The sequence below is a fragment of the Carassius carassius genome, chromosome 2 (genome assembly GCF_963082965.1).
Source record: "Carassius carassius chromosome 2, fCarCar2.1, whole genome shotgun sequence".
In the NCBI taxonomy this organism is placed as follows: Eukaryota; Metazoa; Chordata; class Actinopteri; order Cypriniformes; family Cyprinidae; genus Carassius; species Carassius carassius.
In genome coordinates, this window is record NC_081756.1 from 21,059,624 (window position 1) to 21,076,981 (window position 17,358).

At 38.4% G+C, this 17,358-nt stretch overlaps 1 protein-coding gene across 2 annotated transcripts in view; it reads left to right on the plus strand.

Annotated features, from left to right (window-relative positions):
• Window positions 1-17,358, plus strand: part of LOC132106401 (pleckstrin homology domain-containing family G member 4B-like) — an 83,191-nt gene that overhangs the window by 14,274 nt on the left and 51,559 nt on the right. For both annotated transcript variants that reach the window (XM_059512061.1, XM_059512053.1), the window contains exon 2: window positions 16,277-16,474. In XM_059512061.1, coding sequence (XP_059368044.1) covers window positions 16,277-16,474 — 198 coding nt within the window. The remainder of the gene's footprint in view (window positions 1-16,276; window positions 16,475-17,358) is intronic.

Consider the following 17,358-nt stretch of genomic DNA (forward strand, 5'->3'; position numbering starts at 1 on the left):
GGGGAGATAATCGAAATTGAATCGGTCCGGAAAATTAATCGTTAGATTAATCGATGCATCGAAAAAATAATCGCTAGATTAATCGTTTAAAAAATAATCGTTTATCCCAGCCCTACTACCAAAACATTAGTTCCGAGAAAAAAAAAATTAATTGCAGAGTTTAACCATCATAGAGTGAAAGTGTATCATTTGCATGTGTTTTTAAGTCCTGTCAGTTTAACAGGGCGCGCTTGACAGGGCATATAAGAACAAAGAGAGAGAGATAGAGAGCGAGCCCCGGGCACGCGCGCGCACTCACCCGAGCGCTGTCTTGCTCTCTCTCTCTCCCTTCCTCGCGTATATTAATCAAAATCAATTGATACGATGGTGTAGAAAAAAAACTCTCCAGTGATGAAATGTTTTCTTTGTTGACCAATCTTGCGCGATATCCTAAACTGCCGAATACTGCTTCATTCGATTAGTTCACTTTTTTCTTTCTCAAGCTTACTCACTCCACTGCCGCCTGCCTCCGCCATTTCGCTGAAATGCTGCAGAGATGCTGTGCGGGAAGCACGTGACATAAAACAAGGCCAACTATTGGCTATTCGCTACTTCTCCTGCTGTACTGGCTGAGTAAACCCTCCGGTGGCTCATTACTGCCACACTTTGGTCACCGCAGATTTAAAATATGCACTAAATGAGCCGCTTACGGCAAATAAAAGTTATTTAGCAACTAATCGATGACTAAATTAGTTGACAACTATTTTAATAATCGATTTTAATCGATTAGTTGTTTCAGCTCTAGTTGTGAAAAGTTTAGAAACTCGCTGTGCTCGCGCGCCACCCGGCGAAAAAGAGAGAAAGAAAAAGCATGAGAAAAAGACGTTGTCCGTCGCTGTCTGGAGGATAACGTTAACTAACCAGTTCACCACGTTACCAACAGTGAAATTGACTCCCGCGCCCCACGGGAATACCGAAAATGTGTCACCCTCTAGTCCAGAAGCAGTGAATGCATTAGTAGCTAACGTTAATGTAAAATGGCGGCGACGCTGACGCAGCAACGATTGAAATATCTGCTAACATTTAACGGCATCGCGGGTCAGAATAATGTGCTCACAGCAACATGGAGTCAGTGTTAAGCGCTGCGCTGCACAAGTGTGCATTTTAAAGTTCACGGCACAAAGCGAAGAAATGTCGAGCGCACAAATCCTAGTGTAACGTTATATCTGTCCAACAGTTTATTGATCATTTGTTTCTTCACAGTTTTAAATTCCAGTTATTGTGCGTTTGATGCCGATTCATAGTCCACGTGATGTGTGTGATCTAACGTTAACAGGCACGCGGTAGCGAGTCATTTAAAAACAGCAACAAACATAATATACACAAAATAAAGTCATTTATGCAAATCCAAAGCCTTTTATTTACAGGTCAAGCATTATAATGTGAATATCATATTGGAGAAAGTTTTACCGTGCATCCTGCTGTAACCGGACGAGGCGCGCGCGCTGTTTGAATTCTGAATTGAGAATGATTGACAGTCGCAGAGGAGGGAAAACGAGTTTCCGTAAACTTTAATTTAATGATGTAAATAGACTTTTGTACCTCACACTAAGCTATGGAATGGCTTCAGATGACTTTGTGAAATAATAATCAGACCGAGGTCACCCAAACTGACGTGAAAAAAGCGGGAGGTGCCGAAAAGCGCGCTGTTTGCATCCCAACATGCAATATCATTCTAGCAATATGTGAAATAAATAACCTACGGAGAGCCATTTATTGCCAAATAACGTTCAATATTGAAATATGGTTTTGTACCTCACTATTTCTTTTTCAAAACTCGATGTAACTTAGGCCAACAGTTAACACAGACTCATTACAAACTTATCTTATACATATCGGAAGATTTTTTATTATTATTATCAGCTCGCCGAGAAATGTAAATGCCACAAAATAATACAAAAATACTTACATCGGTCTCCATGTCTGACTGCATCGTTATTCCCACGCATAGTGACTGAGTAAAAAGGGCGGACGGAAACAGCGTTTCAAAAAGACAGTGGCGCATGATGTGATTGGGCGACACAGAAACAGCCGTTAATCTCGTAAATTCGATATAAAATTGGTAAGAATATATTTGTTTTTCGTCATGATTTTTATTAATTGTACAGCGTTTCATATCTACCAGATAAAATATGTGTATTTATTTCCTCTGCCAACACAAATGTTTTCCCATCAGTAAATAACACATGTATGGTGTCAAATTATCCAGAGCAGGAGAAAAAAAAAAGTACACATTGTGTGCTAAAATCTACACAACATGTGTCAAAATGCTATCTACACAGTCACATGTGTTGTTTTTTGACACATCTCTTTTTGCAGTGTATTGAGGTGTTCCAGGTAGATCTGACCCCATCAGTGATCTGTGAGCGAGTGATCTGAGCATTGGACAATCATTTGATGTGGTGACTTGGAGGTGTCATAGTGCAACAGATGCTTCACCTCTTCAGGAAGTTCTTGTCCAGAACCTTATTCTTATCAGCCTGCTGATAACGGAGTAGGAAAATGTCTATATTGGGGGTTGGGAGGAGAGAAAGAGAGAGGTTTATACACCTCTTTTGTGTTCATAATTCCCCATTGCTATAGCACCATCACACTGTGCCCTGCCAAAGTATCTCTAAACCTCTGTGCCACACTCATGCACAATAGCCTGGTCACATGATCAGCTGGGACACAGTGACAGGACAAACACTGGAAATGGAAATATTTGTTCTTTCTTTTTGGTACCTCATGTCTCTTTCTCTCTCTGTCCCTTTTCTCTTTTTTACTGTGTTGCTTTAATGAACAGCTTGTTCATTTTGTCACTTGTGCTGGGGTGAAAGGTCAGGTCCCCAGTGCTCTGCCCTGCCATACGCTACCTCTCAGAGTCGGTGTGTGTGTTTTAGTGTGTGCATACTGCATACATATTTGACAGCATCTCTTATTACCTTATACATCTGTTAGAGCTCACCTGCAGTTTTAAGCAAATGCACTTGAACTAACAATGTAGCTTTTATTAATCTCAGTCAATTTGACTGACATTTTTTACGGATTATATTATCTCTCTAGCTAAATTATTCCATGTTCTAATTCTTCATCAGAGTGCAGTTTTTAAAAAGAACAAGTCTGAACATATCACATTCCTATCATCTATCCAACCACTATGCTATGTGTAGAAATATATCATTATTGTACACAAGCAAGCACAGTGTGTAAGTTTAAATGGACTTTTTAAAACTGTGATTGTAATCTTTCAGATATTCAGTTACACATTGTTTCCTATACTTTATTAGACAGATGAAGACTGTAGCTCAACTATGCAAAAACCTGGCTATAGTTTGATTATAAGTGCACACCTAGCTTGTGTTCCGTAATGCTACTTTTCAAACATTTTTCTGCCTTCATTTCCTTAAGATGGTGTTCTGTAAGGGTTAAACGGTTAACAGAGTGATTCAGTGTTCCCTTGGGACAGATGCAATTGATTTGATTATTCACCAGTAAGAGTGTGACCCATAGAAAGGTTTTATTTAAGTAATCTAATATTTTCTAGCCAAAGGCCAAGCTGCCATCTTAAAAGGGGACAGCCTTGATTTAACAAAGCCGTATGCCGTGCAATCATGTCATGATTATCATTAGTGAGAGCCCATGCCATTAATAAAACTCCTCCTAACAACATCCCTAGACACAGACAGCCACCATAAGATGGTTTGTCACATTCTGGGAAATGGTTAAATTCAGCATGTATGCCAACATTTGATATTGTTTTCAAAAATCAAAAGCAAAACAAAGGAACTTTGTATTGTTCTTTCTTTTATTTTTTATTTCTTTTGAAGCCACAGTCTGATTGCACATTACACAAAGTATCATTAAATAAGATTAAAAGCTGCTGTATGTAAGTTTTTGACTCTACTAAAGCATAAAAATACCATAATATGTTTGCAGATATTTCAGAAATATGCTAAGTTAACATGCGTGTTTATCTGAAAAACAATGCTACAGTCAGTTATTCTCTTTTGAATATGTGCGTTCTGAGCTGGAATGTTGATCTTTGTTTTGATTTGTGAAACCCGCCCACTGCTAGTTTACCTAATTGATTTCGGCACCCCGGGTTGCCACCTGGCGGAAAGCACAGCGTATTTAATTTCATTCATGATCAAGTGCACTCGTTCCTGTTTGTGTCATCAATCTGGCAACCTGCGTGTGCGTCAAGTCTGAGGAGGAGGGGCGGGGTGAAAAAAAAAACCCTTTCCAATATTTTGAATTTGGACTGCAACCACCCAGTGTCAATCCTACATAGAGCAGCTTTAAAAACACGTCACACGTTTAAGAGAAATCACAAGGCCAGTTGTAGTATGATTAACATGTTGACATACTGAATAAAACAGAACTACGATCATAATATCTTGGCCTGTTAGTCTGACTCAAAAAAAAAAGGATAAATGGATTTGCAGCACTGAAAATCGCTTGCAGTAACGTAGCTCTGCTACTTAATTTATTTCAAAATGGCAATCCATATACAGATGTGGTCAGCTGTTACTTCATCTTGGCTGAGCTTTCAACGTTGTTACGGGAAAGGATGAAGCTGATTGGTTATTTCTTGTTACATGACCTGCGGTGCGCTTGCGGCATTCTGAAAAGTTGAGATGTTTTTAACTCGATGCGGTGCGGACGCGCCTGAAAAAAAAAACGAGCGCATCGCACCGCCGACCGCGTCGCTTCCATTATGAGCGCGCATACCTTGGAAATAACGAACATGAGCGTGCAAAAGACGCGATATGTGAACGGCCCCTAATGGAGATTCCATCACAAATGTTTAACAGTGAGTCATAAACAGGACTATCTATATCAACTTAGAATATCAATTTATATGAAGTGCCACTATGCATATCCCACAACATTAGGCTAAATGAAAAAAGAAAAGAAAAAACAATTCAGAACAGGCACAAACAATAACGTGACAACTTAAACAGCAGCAGGAGTAAGGCATATAGCCTAGCCTAATTCATTTCTTTATATTGTTTGCAAGAAACACCAGTCTATCAACTTGATCTGGATTCAGTGCGGCTCTCTTTTTATTTACAATGTTCCCCGCGGTGGAGAAGACACGTTCGGAGCGCACAGACGTGCCTGGCTACTAGCTCTTATTCGCTTGATTTGGTCATGGGCCTATGCTAAAATACGTCTAGAGTTTCTCTACTGGATAAGATGCCAAAGAATAAAATAAAAATCAAATGGTCTAATCATAGACTGTAAAAAATGCGCTACACATGGCATTTTAAAAACCGGATATTTTATTTATAGTTCGATATCGAATAAAAAGTGACAGCCCTATTAGCGACTTTATAGTCACAGACAAATAACACTAAACGAGTGAGGATCATACATTAGCAGACTTTAAAATCGTTGTGATCACAACAAACTCACACAGAAACATGTGCCTTGTTGCTAGGAGATGTGTGACAAATGAAAACAAAGTGTGCTTTAAAATGGACTGAAAATATAAAAAATGTTTGATATCCTCTGGTTGTAATCATAGACTGAAGCTAAAAAATCGGGGTCTGTCACCATCATACACTACGTGATTTTATAAGAAATCTTGTCAGCTCAAATCTGCAGACTGGCTCTGACTTTTTGCAGCTAGCATCAACTTCTCCAGAATGTAAATCGGCAGAAAATCAGGGCAAAAATTGTGTAGTGCAGTGGTTCCCAACTTTTCAACTTGCGGCCCATACAACAAAACACATATGTTTGCGCGGCCCACTGCAACCCCCCCCCCCCCCCCACCCAAAAAAAAGAATTGACCCCGCTATTGTTGGGTTATTAACTTATCACTCAGAAGCTAGACTGTTAACTGAATTTATTGAATGAACTAGGGCTGTGCAATATGGAAAAAAAAATCTATTGCGCTTTCTTTGATCAATATTGCGATTTCGATTTAAGTCAAAATAATCACTATAGCAAAGGTGTAACAAAATTTCTAGACTTATGGCAAAAAATATAAATAAATAAATCCCGTGTCCAGGGACTTTTTTTTTTCTTTTTTGCTCATTAATTGTAGCGGTTCCTCAGGTGTTGAAATAGATTTGTTATACATTATACAGGTTCATATGTACTCCATTTGCAGTGCGTATATAGTATGTGTAAGCGGTGCAGACGCAGCAGATAGAGTGCATTAATGAAACACGAAAGCACATTAAAATAATGCACGAGTGCGAATCTCTCTGTTCGCATGCAGATTTCCTTTGCTCTGTCACAAAACCAGACGTGCTTGCTCAGATACAAGCTGCTCTCGCATGTCTCCTCTCACTTAAACTGCCTCCTGTGCACTCCCAACTCTCTCTATGCGCATGTGCTAGATACTAATTATTTTCGCACGTTTTTATTTCTAGCCTTTTACCGCGTGCAGTGTGAACGCTCTGATCCGTTAATATGGGCTTCGGAAAAAAGGCGCATCACAGACAGCGTGTGAACCTGGAGTTAGGCATATGCCCGGTCTGTTCTGTTATCTCGCTAGGCATGTTGCATTCTGACTGATTGGATTGGATAGCATACTGCGGGAGGTCAGGGCCACGGAAAATCGTGCTATAAATTTAGAAACCGCGCACGCTCAAAGCGTGATTTAATGATGATTTCTATTAATCGCACAGCCCTAGAATGAACTGGCAAATAACCGAAAATAACTCGGGCTGGCACCGCTCAGCAAAACGGCAAAAACCAGATCCAGCCAGAGCTCGGCGGGGGGTAGACAGTCAGCGGAGCAAGCAGTCAGGAGGGAACATGTTGACATGTTGGAACATGTTTGAATTTGTTGTTCTGTAGCATATGCAGCAAAAATATCAATTGGTGGTTTATTCTTAAACCAATCAGCGAGCTCGAATAGTGAAAGCATAGTTACAGTTTAATATTTATTTTTTTGTTATTTAATTATATATGTGAAATTATTTATGTTATTACTTAGACATTTTTACATTTATGAACAAAATGATTATTTCTTTTAATAGTAATTGGCGGCCCACCTGCAATACCACCGGTTGAAAACCACTGGTGTAGTGAAGTGACATTCAGCCAAGTATGGTGACCCATACTCAGAATTCTTGCTCTGCATTTAACCCATCCGAAGTGCACACACACAGAGCAGTGAACACACACACACACACTGTGAACACACACCCGGAGCAGTGGGCAGCCATTTAAGCTGTGGCGCCCGGGGAGCAGTTGGGGGTTCGATGCCTTGCTCAAGGGCACCTAAGTCGTGGTATTGAGGGTGGAGAGAGCACTGTACATGCACTCCCCCCACCCACAATTCCTGCCGGCCCAAGACTCGAACTCACAACCCTTCGATTGAGAGTCTGACTCTCTAACCATTAGGCCACGACTTCCCAGTGTATTCCAGCCTTAAGCCTGAATAATTATATTTATTTAAAAAAAAATTACTGTCTCTAAACTGTTCCACTGAATTCAGACAGTTTTTTCCTGAAATCACTGCAGATGATGTTAAAAGACTTTCCATCAGATTTTGCCGGGGCTCAGTGTAACAAAGAACAAGTCCAACCACGAATAAACCACAGAATATGCGCCTGACAAAGTGAGGTACAGCACACTCACACAAGCTCATGAGGCACTGTGTTTATCCTGTAGGCATGACTACGGAGCTTTGCAGAATGATACCATTGTAGTCCCAAATCTCACCAACTTGTCTCACTAATGCCTGAGAGAAAAGACCAAGATGAGTGAGAAAAAGAGAGCGAGGAATGAGCGGCTTTTGTGGCCATTCAGATCTGGAGAAAATGAAGTCGTCTGCTGCAGACTAACAGTAAATCCTCTCTCAGACTGGTCCCAGGCTCTCTCATTCAGCTCACTGAGGATAAGTCTAAGCTGCTGTTTCTTACCTTTAAAAGGTAAAATGGAGAAGGAATGTGGAATATTTGACTTTCTCTTGGAAATGTTTGCTTTTACACTGTTTGAGACAGGAAGTCTGCATTGATTTCTCTTCCTTCCTGGGTCAGCACACTACAGACTCTTGTCAAACTTAGTCAGCATTAGTCACGACGAACACATGAAACCACAGCCTCCTCTAATCAACATCTTTCTCTCATGCCGTGCCACTGTTCAGATGAGTTTAGCTAGAGTGACGGCTCTTGGAAAAATGATACTGCGATGATGGGTGGTGTATGTTACTGTGCAGGTTTAAATGGGGATCCTAATGATGTAATGCATTATTCAGCAGAGAGAGTCTGCAGGATTTTTGCGGGCCTCAAGGGAGCTTTCCCCCAAGCTCTAGAGCCTGCTCTTTGATTGAAGCCTTCTTTGCACCTCAGTCGGAACTGTTTGAGGGGAAATGCATTCTGTGCTTTTGAAGGCCGTCCTGCTGCCAAACTGTAAAAAAAAGACCTTCACTCATCCCAAATTCTCAAACAACAATGGACATATTTAGTTGAGAACTCCTTGGTTCTTTCTAGAGCTGAAACAACGAATCGATTTAATCGATTAAAATCGATTATTAAAATAGTTGTCAACTAATTTAGTCATCGATTCGTTGCTAAATAATTTATTTGCCGTAAGCGGCTTATTTTGTGCATATTTCAGATCTGCGGTGACCAAAGTGTGGCAGTAATGAGCCACCGGAGGATTTACTCAGCCAGTACAACAGGAGAAGTAGCGAATAGCCAATAGCTGGCCTCGTTTTATGTCACGTGCTTCCCGAACGGCGTCTCTGCAGCATTCAGCAGGATGTGGGAGTACTTTATTTTGAGCCTTCAAAAAAGAAGATTAACCTGTAAACTCTGCACTACTGAACTGTTTAAGGGACCGTTCACATATCGCGTCTTTTGCGCGCTCATGTTCGTTATTTCCAATGTAGGCGCGCAGTATGCGCGCTCATAATGGAAGCGACGCGGTCGCGACGCACCCGTTTTTTCCAGGCGCGTGCACACCGCATCGAGTTAAAAACATTTCAACTTTTCAGAATGCAGCAAGCGCACCGCGGGTCATGTGACAAGAACTAAATAATCAGCTTCATCCTTTCCCGTAACAACGTTAAAAGCTCAGCCAAGATGAAGGAACAGCTGATCATAGTTGTATATGGATTCCCATTTTGAAATAAATTTAGTAGCAGAGCTACTGCAAGCGATTTCTAGAGCTGCAAATCCATTTATCCTTTGCTGAAATTTCCGCGTCTTCAAGGAGAGAGCACGTCATGGTTGCTTAGCAAAGGCAGACGCCTCAGGGGCGCTTCTGCACGAGCGCTTTGGAAAGGAGGAGAAAGCGGTGCGCACAGTCTATGGGTGCGCCTAGCGTTTTAGGCGCGATATGTGAACGGCCCCTAAGCCTTTTATTTGTGCAGATTCTCCAGTACAATGTTGTTTGCAAATGTTTAGTTGTAAAAGCTGATAACATTGCTTTTTAACAGTTAACATTTAAAGCTTTACAAACATGTTCTGTGATCAGTTTGTCGTTTACCAGTTCATAATTCAGTCGTGCAGCCTAATTATGACTGAATGAGAGAGGTAAATGTTTAAAGATATTTGAAATGCACTTTTTTTCTAAGTATTCACTGCTCTTTTTCACACAGCAGGTTTTTTGTGTGTCCGTTTTTTCTGGACAACCTTCTGATGGATTTTACTTTAAATTGTGAGTTCCATTCAGGTTTCATGCCATTGGCACTTTATTCGAAGGATTGTTTACAATTTCACAGCATAAGCTATAAAGCTGTTTCCCAGTAAATAATAAAATACAATGCACTGCAATCTTATTCTGTTTTATCCTTATTCTTCGTGAAAATATGTTCTGAAAGATTCCTTAATAAGCTTTGTTCGGGATGTTAAACTACTTTAGGAGCTCTAAGGACTGCCATGGTGAAAACATTATTTGAAATCTCCTTGTGAAATTTGATAGAGTATGGGTCAGTGTTTTGATTGCAGAAGAGTTTGACAAGGGATCACTAACACATAATAAAACAACTCCAGGTATATTTTTGATGAGGATATGACAATGCAAAATTATTAAAATCTCTTAAAAATCTATGCTGAATGATAAAGACCCTTTATTAATAATTTACTTTGGGGGAAAAATGGGAAAAACTAAAATATAAGTACATAAACCGATTAATCGATTAATCGTAAAAATAATCGACAGATTAATCGATTATCAAAATAATCGTTAGTTGCAGCCCTAGTTCTTTCCTATTAAAAGAGCCTTTTTTACTTGGGGTGAAGAACATTTTAATAATCTTTTGGGCAACTGCTATAAAAAACTGAAATGTTAAACCTAAATATTTAAGAGTGAGCTGAATCTGAACTTACATCAAAAACCAATGAAGATCCCACAACCTGGAATTCATTTACTCTTGAAGAGGGCTGTTAGAATGTATTCTGCACAATAGGTGACTCATACTGTATATATGAAATGATTGATGTTGATGAAGAACATTCAGGCATGCGGATCATGTTTAGACCTGGTAAACATCAGTTGAACTTTCACTTCAAACTACACAGATTCTGGAATTTAGATTTGTGTAATGTGAAATAAATTGATCAAATGGAGTTTGTCCTTCTAATGGATCTAATGCATCAATGCTGCAGTATTTAAGAATGTTTTCAGAGCTGGAGAAACCTGACTAGATAGACCGATGTGTGTTCTTACAGCTCCAGATATGGATCAGTGTATGAGACCAGAAAAAGACTTAAAGATGAGAGTAAAAGAATGATCACGTTTTCATTCTCTTTCTCTTTTCAGATGGTTGAGATGTGTGTGGGGGAATCTCAGGTCCCAGGCTGAGTTACAGCACTGATAACAGAATGGCACAAATGACATCACCACAAATGACATTTACTTGGCTATATAAACAGAAATACCATAGCCCAGTGATTCTCAAACATTTCGGCTCCCAGGCATTGTGGGGGGTGGTTTCGGGGTGTAGGCGGTTGCGATGGGTCGGGTATTGGTAAACGTAATGATCGCTCACCGCTGTCAACGTTTTTTGTGCCTTTGAATCATGTCGTCATGTCACTCCGCAAGTAATCCAATAATTTGTCACGATTGAAGTTCAAAGTGTACGCGCACCATTCTGAATGCGCACACACCCAACCATCTACTCACGTGAACAGCTTCAGTTGACTGACGAAGACCGTGAACACGGGTGATTCATGTAAGCAAATCCAATATATTGTCTTTCATTTTTATATGCAGGTCTAGTAAAATTTGACCAATCAATTGATCACTTTTGTCATGATTCCATAACATTAATGTTAAACGATTCTGGGCTAACTTAGCAAAGTAACGCCATGTTGGTTATTGCTTACTTCTAGCTAGAAAGTTTAGCAGCTTCTACAAGGCTCGAAATTGCCAACATTTTTGTCGCATATGCTCCTGAAATTTAATCTGTGCGACCTAAAAATATATTTGGGAGTAACGTTATATGCGCGGAGCTTATGAGCATATCTGTCCACTAATGACTCGTCCGATTTGCGAACTAATGACTCCTTTGAACTGATTCACTTTAATGAATGCTTAAATCTGATCTGGGTCAAGTTTCCCGATAACAATGTATCTTAGCTCTGAAGAGCGCTCTCAACGTGCAAGGTTATAAACGCTCGCCGCAATTCCATGCTTTTTTCCCGAAAACTTTACTTGACATGAACGCGTTCTACGTGCTACTTAAGAGTCGCTGTCCATTCGCGAAATTCGTGCTGAAATATAACCTATGGAATCGTATTCTGAACGTTCAACCTAATAATCGTCTTCTGTTGTGAATTAGCAATCCTAGAAGTCTATAATAAAGCACTGACAAAATTGGCTGAACAAAAACACAAGAAAAGATACCTTTCAAAAATATAGAGGCAAATAAAGATGTTATTTTTAATAGATGTAAAGGACACCATAGTAATAAGGAAAAACAAAACATCTTGGAGGACGAGAAATGCCCAATAAATGGCTAGTTTTCGTGCACGTCAGCAGCAAGTTATTGACAGATTTTTTTATTTCATCCCTATTTTGCCCAGTCTTTGAAGCATATTTCCCACATTACTCCTTTTATGATTTTTTTTTGTTCAATCATTTAAATTAGATGTGTATTTAAATTTTTCTTCCCTTTTTTATTATTTAATTTATAAATTCATTTAAACAAAAAACAAGTACAATATTTTTTATTAATTTATTGTTATACTATATAAATTGTCACTGTGTGCGTGTGGTGGTGGGGGGGGGTGTAAGTGCACTGTATAGTTTCCTGCTTTTTTGTCCTTTGTCGATCACACCTATGATATATATATATATATATATATATATATATATATATATATATATATATATATACCGGCCATAAATCGTAACCGGACGGTTTTTTACGGTGGCCGAGAAGTGCAAAACAAATCACAATTACAAAAACAAAATAACAAATCCAAAAACACAACGACAATTCAGAAAACAAAATAACAATTCAAAAAACACAACGACAATTAAGAAACCAAAATAACAATTCAGAAAACACAACGACAATTCAGAAAACAAAATAACAATTCAGAAAACACAACGACAATTCAGAAAACACAACGACAATTCAGAAAACAAAATAACAATTCAGAAAACACAACGACAATTCAGAAAACACAACGACAATTCATACAAAACAGAAAAGGTAGGTATATTTTGAGAACGACATACTTATCGCTAAAGTTAGCTTTTCTACCCTCGTGCTTTCCAGTCTACGCTCTATGACGCTTCCAGTATCGCGTGATTCCGGTTCTGGCTTGATTGACAGGTGTCTCATCCAATCAGCGATAAGTATGTCGTTCTCAAAATATACCTACCTTTTCCGTTTTGTATGAATTGTCGTTGTGTTTTCTGAATTGTCGTTGTGTTTTCTGAATTGTTATTTTGTTTTCTGAATTGTCGTTGTGTTTTCTGAATTGTCGTTGTGTTTTCTGAATTGTTATTTTGTTTTCTGAATTGTCGTTGTGTTTTCTGAATTGTTATTTTGTTTTCTGAATTGTCGCTGTGTTTTTTGATACGCAATCGGCTAGTTTTTGGTCTTTTTTCGGCTGATTTTTCCGGAAGTGCGCTCGCGTGCACAGACTTCATTGTAATCATTCTCTATGTCATTTGTGTGGAAATATTCCGAAATCTGTGCGCAGGACACGGGCAGCCTTTCATCACTGGAAGTGCAGAGCTACATGTCTGAGGCACAGATAGCAGGAAGCGAACGGCCGTTGTTGTACTGGCGCACAAAATAAGAGCCTTTCCAGTGCTTACTGAAGCTGCGCGATCATACTGTACCTGTCCGCACCCTGAACACGTGGAGACAGTGAAGGGATGTTCAGCTCAACTTCTCACGTGTTGGATGAGAAACGAAACGAACTAAACTGTGACTAAACTTTTTTTTTTTTTTTGTAAAGTAGAACTTGCATAGACGTTTGAAAAGCCAGAAATAAACGTCAGTTCAGTATAGGATGATTATTTTTATTTTTACTTAAAATTTAATTTGACTTAATTTGATTTAAAAATCACCTGCTGTAGCACGCTGAAAAAAAAGTTTTTCATTCATCCAATGAAAAAATTTTAGGTTTATGATTCACATCTATATTTTTTTACTTTAGACAATAGTTATTTATTTTTCATTGGCTCAAGTAAAAAAAATATAGATGTGAATCATTACCCTAATTTTTTTTTTTTAATTGGATGAATGAAACACTTTGCATCTTCGCACCAACATTTGATTTTAACATTTTGGAATAATGTATTTATATAGCTTACTTTTATTTAGTCTCAATGCTGATTAAGAAACATCTTATTGAATGTGTGTTGATTTTGTTGTTTGTAGAACTATGCAGTTATTGTTTTTAATTTCACATGGTCACAGTTAATCTTTTAATTTAAGGCCAGTTCTATGTAGTTTCAACCCAATTCAAAAACAAAATCTAAATGCTGATGTTTTTACCATGTGTGTTTGTATTGATGTAGGCTACTTACTGTGCAGTTACTGCCGTTAATTTCAGATGGTTATGGTTATTGTTTTCAATGGCCAAAAGCCAGTTCGGCCTAATAAATACCAAATAAACATCTTGTTCATACACACTTTCCTTCTTTCTTGTTTGTTGCTTAAAGATAAAAAAAAAACATCGGAAATCGGAATCGGCCAGTTTGCTTCTAAAAAATCGGTATCGGAAATATCCCTATATATATATATATATATATATATATATATATATATATATATATATATATATATATATATATATAATAATTACGGTATAATTATAATAATAGTGATCATATTTTTTTATATTATTATATCATTAAAATAAGTAATTTTAAGACTTATTATGCCACCCCTGGAAGCTGGACAAGGGCCCCCTTATTGTTTGAGGACAACAGCAATAGACTTATTAGTTTTATTTGCTAATTATACATACTGTAGACAAACCCTAATAGACTCAGCAGTTAGATTGTAAGACATGGTTCTTCTACTAACCAGCTTTAAACATAAAGTAAACTTAAAATAAAGTCACTTGGTTTGCCAAGGATTTCTGTTCAGTAAAATCAATTTTCTTTCCTCCCCAAAAATATAACAGTGAGTTGTGGTTGCCTTAGTTTCTATTGATGCCTTTGATTGTGTCCCAGTTATCACTTATCTCTTGTGGCTGGTGGTCCTCATCCCCCTTTTGGTAACCTCTCTGGTACTTTGTTGTCTTGTATGCAAGTTCTTTCTCATTGCTCCTACATGACATCTTTAATCTCTCATCTTCAGTTTAATGCTGGTGGAAGTACAATATTTACCCACAGTGCACCTGTGTGTCTGCTTAGCTCGCAGCACATTGTTCATTCCCATGTTCTTTATCTTTCTTACTCTCAACATAAACATCTTCAACTTTGGCTTTGCTATGGTTCCCATATCTTCTATCAGTACCCCAGATTACCATCTACCCGTGCACACATATAGGTAATCACACTTCGAGGGGTCTCTAAGGCCATGTCTGAATGTCTCATCCATCTCTCCTGGGTGACATGCCTCAGTCACTGGATATACTAGACTGTACTTTTCATCTTTAGTAACCTTAGTAGTTTTGTGAGGCCGTATGTTGGGTATAGACCTTCTTTCAGGCAGTTGTGTGGTTTGGGTGGCACTTAGTAAGATCAGTGAGTTTACTTATAATCTATGGGAAATTAGTGATTATGGAAATAATTCAACACATTTAAGCGTTTTACCAAGAACATGAGAGGAAGTTTAGATGGGCCCAAATGGTAAGCGTTATATTTGTCTTTACTGTCACTAAATTAATTAATTGTGTCTTAATTACTTTTTCACCATTAAAATGTAACATTGTGGATTGTGAAATATTCCTGTTAATAATACCTAATATGATTCCAGTGCATAACATACCACCACACTGAGATTTCAAGCGAATTTACCTTCATGTTAGCCTGGCGAGCACTGGGATGATTGTTGATTGAGAATATATTGGGAGACTGACGAGATACAACTGTAGTATTTGCAGTGAACACAATCTGTATTTACAAAGAAACGCTTCAATGCTGATTACATTGAGCCCGTTTCATTTTTTTCTAGAAAGTCAGTGATGGACGTTTGTGTTCCAGACGTGATATAACATGTAGTACACAAGTTGTATGGACTGTACAGACATTTTTACAATCTCCTTGCATAATTAATGATTGCATTTATATGTGGATATTGATTAATCGGCTGTCAGTCAAAAAGCTCAATTAATTATTTTTTTTTAAATATCATGCTTATGAAGGGCAAATTGATACAGTAAATTTAGACTACAGGCATATTTCTTAAAATGTGACTGGTGCAGATGTTATTTTTAGCAGTGTAATGGTCGCTCCCAGCTTCAAGAGTCAGGTTTCTCCAGTCGCTGTGCTTCTCTAAAGATCGCAAGGCTCATGATGGTGACCACCAGGGACGCTGATCAGCTGTTTTCAGGACATGTGTAGACATGGTAGAAGAAAAGCCTGGTCTGGGTTTTGACAGACAAGACCAGGCTTGGGTGATTCACTGCCAGAGAGTGCATCTATCTGTGTGCCTGTGCTGGACTTAATACCATTTTGCAAATTTGGGCAGTATATTGCATTTCATGTAGGATGTCGGATGATGGGTAGCTTAACTGAGGTAATCTTGAATTCTCATCGTTCATATTAATAATAAAAAAATGTTGCTGTAATTATGTCAATGTCAATACTGTTGAGATATAGTTGTGAACAAAGTTTTTGTGCTTCCTCTGATTATTTGTATGTTTCTCTACAGGACTCTGAATCTCTGGACAACTGTATTCAGAGCACGCTCTCTGCTCTCTACCCTCCATTTGAAGCCACTGCGGCCACCGTGCTATGCCAGGTGTTAGACGTGGTTGAGACGAAATACCGTGGAGACGGACTACGCTACATCATTGACTTCCTGGTGCCCGCTAAACACATCCTGCAGAGCATACAACAGGATGCATGCGTGAGTATCACAGTTCTCTTTTTATATATTTATTTGTTCGTTCATTCATTATTATTCTTATAATTTTTTTTTATCATATCAGTAATAAAAAGTTCATAAATTAAGACATCTAAATTAATACAAACCCTGAACCTAGGCTGATAAAATTCACACACATGCATTCAACAGGATGAATGTGTGACACATTTCCCTTTCATTCTTTTCTTTTCTTTTCTTTTCTCATTCTCTCATTTATCTTTGTGTAACATTTTCAACCTCATTGTGTTCATGATTTCTCTTTCAGCCTCTGGTTGTGTTTTGTCATGTCCTATTCTGTGTGTCATGTTTTGTTAGCTGAGCCCCCACTCATCATCAGTCATCATGAGGGTGTTCCCAGAATACACACACACACACATAAATTTATTAAAACAAAATGCACAGTTAGCCTGTTGGCCTGAATGTTTATGTTCGTGCTTCTTGTTTTGGTTATTTGGGAATAAGCCCCTAGAATATGGAAGCATATAGGTAGCAAAATTAAATTTACAATGCAATATGCAAAATGGCAAATTTCTGTATTAAAATTGACATTTTCCATTGTCCATATGTTCAAACTTTGGTCCAAAATGAAAATGAAATTATATAATTTACATTTGCCATTTACAACAGTAGACTTAATATATAAATTGCACACTAATTTTAATGCTTGATAAGTTACAAAATGAAAATGTATGTGGGATATTTATAGCAAAATTCAGTGCGACTTTGAAGATGAATTCTGAGCTGACCACTCCCACCCTCCATCAATCAACGCTTCAAGGCAGGGATTGGTAGAAGCGTGTTACATTTGGATAGTTTAAAACATGGCGGCTGGACATCTGATAAGATCGTTGAATTCACTGGTAGAT